General features: G+C 43.2%; 2 protein-coding genes across 3 annotated transcripts in view; both read left to right on the top strand.

The window, feature by feature from the left end:
- LOC118495948 (inositol monophosphatase 1-like) overlaps window positions 1-589 on the top strand; it is an 8,480-nt gene extending 7,891 nt beyond the window's left edge. The window contains exon 8 of the mRNA XM_036005644.1: window positions 345-589. Coding sequence (XP_035861537.1) covers window positions 345-478 — 134 coding nt within the window. The 3' untranslated portion in view covers window positions 479-589. The remainder of the gene's footprint in view (window positions 1-344) is intronic.
- Window positions 590-9,092: 8,503 nt separating this feature from the next.
- LOC116064109 (inositol monophosphatase 1-like) overlaps window positions 9,093-10,000 on the top strand; it is a 9,498-nt gene continuing 8,590 nt past the window's right edge. Inside the window, exon 1 of one of the 2 annotated variants that reach the window (XM_031319172.2) lies at window positions 9,093-9,217. The gene's annotated coding sequence lies outside the window, so the exon portion shown is untranslated. The remainder of the gene's footprint in view (window positions 9,218-10,000) is intronic. The other variant, XM_036005523.1, reaches the window with a different exon arrangement.

Below are 10,000 nucleotides of genomic sequence, written 5' to 3'. Positions count from 1 at the left end.
CATACAAATAAATATCAGTATATGCATCATAAAGGGCCTCTGATAAAATGTAGACAGTTGACAATTCAAAAGAGGTAGCTATTTAATCAACTTACCTCAGAAGTTACTCCACGGCCAGCAATGAAAATGAATGACGTCCGACACCGTGATGGATGTTTGGAACGATGGAGCCTCGTACCCCGGAGTCCAATGGGAGTGTCTCCACTCTGTCTTTCTCTATCACTCTGCTCTGATTGTTCCGTGTCTGTCCTCTGATTGGTCCGGGTCTCTCCTCTGATTGGTCCGTGTCTCTCCTCTGATTGGTCCTCTGATTAGTCCGTGTCTGTCCTCTGATTGGTCCTCAGGCTCGGTGTTTGACATGATGTCCCGCAGAGTGATCGCGGCCAGCTCGGCCGCCGTGGCCCAACGCATCGCTGAGGTCATCCGGGCGTTTCCCTGTCGCCGTGACGACGAGGAGACCGCCGGCAGCGGAGTGTAGGTCAGCTGACAGGAAGTCACAGTGCTTCCTGTCAGCTGACAGGAAGTCACAGTGCTTCCTGTCTGGGATGTTTGGCTGTTTAAATAAATCTGAGTCTAAATAAAGTTAAAAGCTTTCTGTCTTTATTTATTCTCATTCAAAATAACCCGAAATATTAAAATATATAATCCATCCAATCAGGAGGCTTAGAATAGAATAGACAGAATATGCCACAAAAAGTGTACAAAAATGTCAGAAAAAGCAACAAATTTACAGAAAAGTGACAAATGTTTGTATAGCTGCAAAGGTGACACATCATATTTTATATTATATATTATATTTTATATTATATATTATATATTTTATATTATATATTATATTTTATATTTTATATTTTATATTTTATATTTTATATTTTATATTTATATTTATTTTATATATTTATATATTTATATATTTATATATTTATATATTTATATTTATATTTAGTTTTTTAAGTTATTAAAGTAGTAGATAATTGTTTGGTCACGATGGCTACACACCGCCGATGAAATCCCAAAGAATCAGAGTTCCACATCCTTCAACAGTGACAGGTTGGGTGGATGCCATGACGCTACGGCCAGGAGTTGAGGCACCGGCGCCGTATTAACACCGGCTCTCGGACACGTCCCCTGTTGTGGGAAAATGTGATAGAATCTGTTTTATTTGAGTTATGGGAAATATACGATGTACAACAGGTATGATACTAGATAAAGATGATATGTACTTTAGTTTGTGTAGGGAAGACACCGTCTCTCCTTGGATCACCTTCAGTTGTCGCTGTCAGCTGCAAACGGCCACAAATGGCTGATCTCTAGAGCTGCACCGATAGACCGGCCCGTAAATTTTATATATATATATATATATATATATATATATACATATTAGAGCTGCACCGATAGAGCGGCCGGTGACCGGTACTGGCCGGTTTTCACGTGCTCGGCCACAGTGATGCCGGGTAACGCGTTACTCTAATCTGACCACTTTTTTCAGTAATGAGTAATCTAACGCGTTACTATTTCCAAACCAGTAATCAGATTAAAGTTACTTATCCAAGTCACTGTGCGTTACTATTTTTGTCATTTTCCTTTGTAAAAATATATATTGTTTTTATTTTCTTCTTGCATCTCGGGGAGTGAAGTCACGTTTTCATCATGAGGACAGGTCACGTTTTCATCATGAGGACAGGTCACGTTTTCATCATGAGGACAGGTCACGTTTTCATCATGAGGACAGGTCACGTTTTCATCATGAGGACAGGTCACGTCATGAGGACAGGTCACGTTTACATCATGAGGACAGGTCACGTTTTCATCATGAGGACAGGTCACGTTTTCATCATGAGGACAGGTCACGTTTTCATCATGAGGACAGGTCACGTTTTCATCATGAGGACAGGTCACGTTTACATCATGAGGACAGGTCACGTTTACATCATGAGGACAGGTCACGTTTACAGCATGAGGACAAGTCACGTTTTCATCATGAGGACAGGTCACGTTTTCATCATGAGGACAGGTCACGTTTTCATCATGAGGACAGGTCACGTTTTCATCATGAGGACAGGTCACGTCATGAGGACAGGTCACGTTTTCATCATGAGGACAGGTCACGTTTTCATCATGAGGACAGGTCACGTTTACATCATGAGGACAGGTCACGTTTTCATCATGAGGACAGGTCACGTTTTCATCATGAGGACAGGTCACGTTTACATCATGAGGACAGGTCACGTTTTCATCATGAGGACAGGTCACGTTTTCATCATGAGGACAGGTCACGTTTTCATCATGAGGACAGGTCACGTTTACATCATGAGGACAGGTCACGTTTACATCATGAGGACAGGTCACGTTTACAGCATGAGGACAAGTCACGTTTTCATCATGAGGACAGGTCACGTTTACATCATGAGGACAGGTCACGTTTTCATCATGAGGACAGGTCACGTTTACAGCATGAGGACAAGTCACGTTTTCATCATGAGGACAGGTCACGTTTACATCATGAGGACAGGTCACGTTTTCATCATGAGGACAGGTCACGTTTTCATCATGAGGACAGGTCACGTTTACAGCATGAGGACAGGTCACATTTACATCATGAGGACAGGTCACGTTTACATCATGAGGACAGGTCACGTTTTCATCATGAGGACAGGTCACATTTACATCATGAGGACAGGTCACATTTACATCATGAGGACAGGTCACGTTTACATCATGAGGACAGGTCACGTTTTCATCATGAGGACAGGTCACATCATGAGGACAGGTCACGTTTTCATCATGAGGACAGGTCACATCATGAGGACAGGTCATGTTTACATCATGAGGACAGGTCACGTTTACATCATGAGGACAGGTCACGTTTTCATCATGAGGACAGGTCACGTTTACAGCATGAGGACAAGTCACGTTTTCATCATGAGGACAGGTCACGTTTACATCATGAGGACAGGTCACGTTTTCATCATGAGGACAGGTCACGTTTTCATCATGAGGACAGGTCACGTTTACAGCATGAGGACAGGTCACATTTACATCATGAGGACAGGTCACGTTTTCATCATGAGGACAGGTCACGTTTTCATCATGAGGACAGGTCACGTTTTCATCATGAGGACATGTCACGTTTTCATCATGAGGACAGGTCACATTTTCATCATGAGGACAGGTCACGTTTTCATCATGAGGACAGGTCACGTTTTCATCATGAGGACAGGTCACATCATGAGGACAGGTCACGTTTTCATCATGAGGACAGGTCACGTTTTCATCATGAGGACAGGTCACGTTTTCATCATGAGGACAGGTCACGTTTTCATCATGAGGACAGGTCACGTTTACATCATGAGGACAGGTCACGTCATGAGGACAGGTCACGTTTTCATCATGAGGACAGGTCACGTCATGAGGACAGGTCACGTTTTCATCATGAGGACAGGTCACGTTTTCATCATGAGGACAGGTCACGTTTTCATCATGAGGACAGGTCACGTTTTCATCATGAGGACAGGTCACATCATGAGGACAGGTCATGTTTACATCATGAGGACAGGTCACGTTTTCAGCATGAGGACAGGTCACGTTTACATCATGAGGACAGATCACGTCATGAGGACAGGTCACGTTTACATCATGAGGACAGGTCACGTTTTCATCATGAGGACAGGTCACGTCATGAGGACAGGTCACGTTTACATCATGAGGACATGTCACGTCATGAGGACAGGTCACGTTTTCATCATGAGGACAGGTCACGTTTTCATCATGAGGACATGTCACGTTTTCATCATGAGGACAGGTCACGTTTTCATCATGAGGACATGTCACGTTTTCATCATGAGGACAGGTCACGTTTTCATCATGAGGACAGGTCACGTTTTCATCATGAGGACATGTCACGTTTTCATCATGAGGACAGGTCACGTTTTCATCATGAGGACATGTCACGTTTTCATCATGAGGACAGGTCACGTTTTCATCATGAGGACATGTCACGTTTTCATCATGAGGACAGGTCACGTTTTCATCATGAGGACATGTCACGTTTTCATCATGAGGACAGGTCACGTTTTCATCATGAGGACAGGTCACGTTTTCATCATGAGGACAGGTCACGTTTTCATCATGAGGACAGGTCACATTTTCATCATGAGGACAGGTCACGTTTTCATCATGAGGACAGGTCACGTTTTCATCATGAGGACAGGTCACATCATGAGGACAGGTCACGTTTTCATCATGAGGACAGGTCACGTTTTCATCATGAGGACAGGTCACGTTTTCATCATGAGGACAGGTCACGTTTACATCATGAGGACAGGTCACGTCATGAGGACAGGTCACGTTTTCATCATGAGGACAGGTCACGTCATGAGGACAGGTCACGTTTTCATCATGAGGACAGGTCACGTTTTCATCATGAGGACAGGTCACGTTTTCATCATGAGGACAGGTCACGTTTTCATCATGAGGACAGGTCACATCATGAGGACAGGTCATGTTTACATCATGAGGACAGGTCACGTTTTCAGCATGAGGACAGGTCACGTTTACATCATGAGGACAGATCACGTCATGAGGACAGGTCACGTTTACATCATGAGGACAGGTCACGTTTTCATCATGAGGACAGGTCACATCATGAGGACAGGTCACGTTTTCATCATGAGGACAGGTCACGTCATGAGGACAGGTCACGTTTACATCATGAGGACATGTCACGTCATGAGGACAGGTCACGTTTTCATCATGAGGACAGGTCACGTTTTCATCATGAGGACATGTCACGTTTTCATCATGAGGACAGGTCACATTTTCATCATGAGGACAGGTCACGTTTTCATCATGAGGACAGGTCACGTTTTCATCATGAGGACAGGTCACATCATGAGGACAGGTCACGTTTTCATCATGAGGACAGGTCACGTCATGAGTATAGGTCACGTCATGAGGACAGGTCACGTTTTCATCATGAGGACAGGTCACGTTTACATCATGAGGACAGGTCACGTTTTCATCATGAGGACAGGTCACGTTTTCATCATGAGGACAGGTCACGTTTTCATCATGAGGACAGGTCACGTTTTCATCATGAGGACAGGTCACGTTTACATCATGAGGACAGGTCACGTCATGAGGATAGGTCACGTCATGAGGACAGGTCACGTTTTCATCATGAGGACAGGTCACGTTTTCATCATGAGGACAGGTCACGTTTTCATCATGAGGACAGGTCACGTTTTCATCATGAGGACAGGTCACGTTTTCATCATGAGGACAGGTCACGTTTACATCATGAGGACAGGTCACGTTTTCATCATGAGGACAGGTCACGTTTTCATCATGAGGACAGGTCACGTGTACCACGCAGCGAATGGCGGGAGGAGAGAGATGCGCGTTTTCTAGCTGGAAATACAGTCACTATTTTGAGTTTGTGTCAGCTAAAGACGCCAAAATTAAGGTTCGTTGTACACTCTGCTGGTGGGACAAAGTGCTATCTAGCTACAAAAACACTACGTCAAATTTTAAGAAACATTTGTAGTCGCAGCACCGCAGTCAAACTTACAGAGCAAGTCCCACCAGGTGGTCGAAGCAGAGAGCAGGTGGTCCCCCACCACCCAAACAACAAAAGATGGACTTCGGTGCAAAACCAGTAATTGGGGGAGAGTTGAAGAAGTTGGTGGGGCAGGATGTTGTAGAGGAAATGCTGCCCTTAAACACGGTTGACTCGCCTTTGTTTCGTGCCATAATAAACTAGATCCTACTGCTGGCAACGCCGAGCTGCCTCACAGTAAACCGGTTGTCATTTTTATGTTGAGGCTGTGGGGGTGTTGTCAGCCGCTGCTGAATGTAACTAACAAAGTAACTTGTAATCTAACTTACTTTTAAAATCAAGTAATCTGTAAAGTAACTAAATTACTTTTAAAATCAAGTAATCTGTAAAGTAACTAAATTACTTTTTCAAAGTAACTGTGGCAACACTGCTCGGCCATGACCGGTGACCAGCAGGTCAGTCTGACATATGGTGATGTCATGCTGGTCAACGCTCCAATTAACTGACAACATAAGTTATACCAGTTACAGTTCTCAAGGACGCACGCACACACGGACGCCACGGCACGGACGCCACGGCACGGACACCACGGCACGGACGCCACGGCACGGACACCACGGCACGGACGCCACAGCACGCTCTCTTTCTCCTTTCTCTCAACTTCTCCTCCGTGTGTCGCTGCTATTCTCCACATGTAGGAACCTGGTGAATTAACCTGCAACATGTCAGCTGTTTGGGAATTCTTCAGCGTGTGTGCAGAAGATAACAAGTTTACAATATGCAACACCTGCAAGGAGAAAGTAGGGCGTGGAGGGACGACACCAAAAACCTAAATCACATTTCTTTAGTTGATATTGATGTGAAAAGAAGGAAATGGTTCTAACATTGCTCTTTAGATGTGTGTGAATGTCCCACACCAGGAGTAATTTATATAGTTCTATTTATAGTGATCCATTATCTGTTCAACACATGTTCTATTAAAGAAAAGATAGAAAATTAATATGTGTGTGTGCTGTAAAGTGGTTAGAAAAAATGAAATCAGAATCGGCTAAAATCGGTATCAGCTGGTCTAACTCAAAGAAAATCAGAAATCAGAATCAACCTAGAAAGTTGGAATCGGTGCATCTCTAGTTACCACGGTTACAGCCGCAGTAGGATGGACGCCGCTGTATAGCCACAAAAAGCTATGGCGGGCACCAAGCCCAAACGCCTTAGCGTAGGCGCTCGAAATGCAAGATCAGCTAAATCACTTCATCACTTCATCTCGAAAATAGCCAGTGGAAGATTTACACACATGTTGTGAGGGGGATCATTGGAGCGTCCCGCAGGAGGAGGGTCTTCCTTGTGAAACGATATTCTGATTAATGTTATTTAAACAGGGACAATGCCCACGTTAACGTTAACCTGGTATAAGAACAGGAGAGAGGCGTTGGGCCAGGCTGGAGCACCAGAGCTATATTCAGCCCTAGTCCCTCGCAGGTCAGCAACACAACACACAGTACATGTTAGTGAAATACATTCAAATATACAAGTTACAGCCACAGTCACACCTAATTTAATTTAATTTACAATTAAAACTATCATGGGCTCAATTGTTCTTCCTAAAACCAACCCCCCCCCCACCCCACACCAACAAAGCTACACAATCAAAATCCTTACCTCTCCCAATATACACACACACACACACACACACACACACACACACACACACACACACAGACACACACAGACACACACAGACACACACACACACACACACACACACACAGACACACACACACACACACACACACACACAGACACACACACACACACACAGACACACACACACACACACACACACACACACACACACACACACACACAGACACACACAGACACACACACACACACACACACAGACACACACACACACACACACACACACACACACACACACACACAGACACACACAGACACACACACAGACACACACACACAAACACACACACACACACACACACCCACACACACACACACAGACACACACACACACACACACACACACACACACACGACGGCGATGTTGACCAAGGACCGTGCTCCAGTTAGTCCGGACCGTGCTCCAGTTAGTCCGGACCGTGAGCCAGACCGAGAGCCAGTTAGTCCGGACCGTGAGCCAGACCGAGAGCCAGTTAGTCCGGACCGTGAGCCAGACCGTGAGCCAGACCGAGAGCCAGTTAGTCCGGACCGTGAGCCAGACCGTGAGCCAGTTAGTCCGGACCAGGCTCAGGCTCTCCTTCGTGCTCATTAAAGCTCTTCTTCTCATCTGACTCCCTCAGCTTCTGTGTTCACTCTTCACGACTGTTAATCTTGTTGTATTTTGAACATAAAAGAAGAGTAATCGCAAAGTTACAGCAACGTTGGAGTCCGTTATCTGGCCTTGAGCCGCGGACATTTAAAATGTACTTCTACACCCCCCCAAAATAAAATCTCTTGGATCTACCCGGTTCACGTGGAAGACATTTTCACATTCAGAACGGTGATTTTCACCAAAAAGCGACTAGTTTGCAGGTATGTGTCTGAGAAAGACACAAAAAGTTGGAACAAAAACAATAAAAATGAGAAACAAAGTTACCAAAATGTTAAAAATAAAAAGTGACCTGCAGTAACCTCTGCATGTCTGGCCCGCGCTGGGATTCTCTCGTTCCAGTGTGGCCTTCTGGGAAACTGAGTTTGACCCCCCTGACGTCTAGACTAAAGGTTAGGGTTAGATACTAAGGTACTATGTTACACAGGCTGTGTATTCTGCAGACCACTCTACCTCTCGCCCCCCCCCTCCATGAAGTACAGCTGAGCTGATGGTGCGTACTAAGTACTACACAGTGGACTCCAAAAACCAGTCATGAAAGAAGTAGGCCTCCCTAAATATCTGTATATCTGTGTATCTCTATATATCTGTGTATCTCTATATATCTGTGTATATCTATATATCTGTGTGTATCTATATATCTGTGTGTATCTATATATCTGTGTATATCTATATATCTGTGTATATCTATATATCTGTGTATATCTGTATATCTGTGTATATCTATATATCTGTGTGTATATCTATATATCTGTGTGTATATTATTATATATCTGTGTATATATATATATATCTGTGTGTATATCTATATATCTGTGTGTATATTTATATCTGTGTATATCTATATATCTGTGTGTATATTTATATATCTGTGTATATCTATATATCTGTGTGTATATTTATATATCTGTGTATATCTATATATCTGTGTGTATATTTATATATCTGTGTATATCTATATATCTGTGTGTATATTTATATATCTGTGTATATCTATATATCTGTGTGTATATTTATATATCTGTGTATATCTATATATCTGTGTATATCTATATATCTGTGTGTATATCTATATATCTGTGTGTATATCTATATATCTGTGTGTATATTTATATATCTGTGTATATCTATATATCTGTGTGTATCTATATATCAGTGTCTGCAGTGTTTGTAGTCCTCCAGCAGGAAGCTGCAGTGTTTGTAGTCCTCCAGCAGGAGGCAGCAGCACTCTGCGCATGCCTGAGAGGGAGGAGGAGGAACCAGGAAGTGCGCGGAGCCGCTGATCCATAGCAGCAGCGGAGGATTACCCGGTAAGATTTACGTTAATTTGAAGACGGTAATGTTGTTTTATTGTGTTGTTACCGCGTCGGTTCCGGTAAAAACGGCTCTTCTTCACATTAGACCTCTGAGAGAAACTCCGCGGGCTTCAACTGCTGTGTCTGACTCCGTCACACCAGACTCCGTTCACAAATCGGCTGTTTTAACGTAAACACACACACACGGACACACAGCGGGAGCGCGCGCACAGCTTACGGCTCTCTGACACGTCATCACGTCCTGTCGGTTAATACGGCGCAATACATGTATCTTTATTTGTATTTATTCAGAAGGTATTAATACAGGAAAAGAGAGTTTAGGATGGCGAAGGCATGTCCGCGCTACTCTAACCAATCCAAACGCCGAAGGTACCGAGGACCGGCCAATCAGAGGCAGAGGAGGGCGGGATTTATCCTCTCCCTCCTAGGAAACTGTGATGGGCTGTTTTTTATTATTTAAGTTAAGTTACGAGAATTAAATGACAACATGAAATACAAACATACAGAAATGAACAGAAAGGGGAGATTATAAATGTTCAGAGTCCTTTTAAAGGTTCAAAATATACTTTCATGATATTGTTAAATTAGTTAAAAAATATTTGGTTTTCTTTCAGACTATTTACATTTATAGATTTATCCAAATAATTTCCTTCAGAGTAAAAAATTATATCTTGACTGTTATTTTATCCTAGAGACACAAAATACACAAAATACATGAAATACACAAAATACATAAAATACATGAAATACATAAAATATATAAAATACATGAAATAC

This window comes from Sander lucioperca, chromosome 9 (assembly GCF_008315115.2).
Source record: "Sander lucioperca isolate FBNREF2018 chromosome 9, SLUC_FBN_1.2, whole genome shotgun sequence".
Lineage (NCBI taxonomy): Eukaryota > Metazoa > Chordata > Actinopteri > Perciformes > Percidae > Sander > Sander lucioperca.
This window is presented reverse-complemented; position numbering and strand designations above follow the sequence as displayed.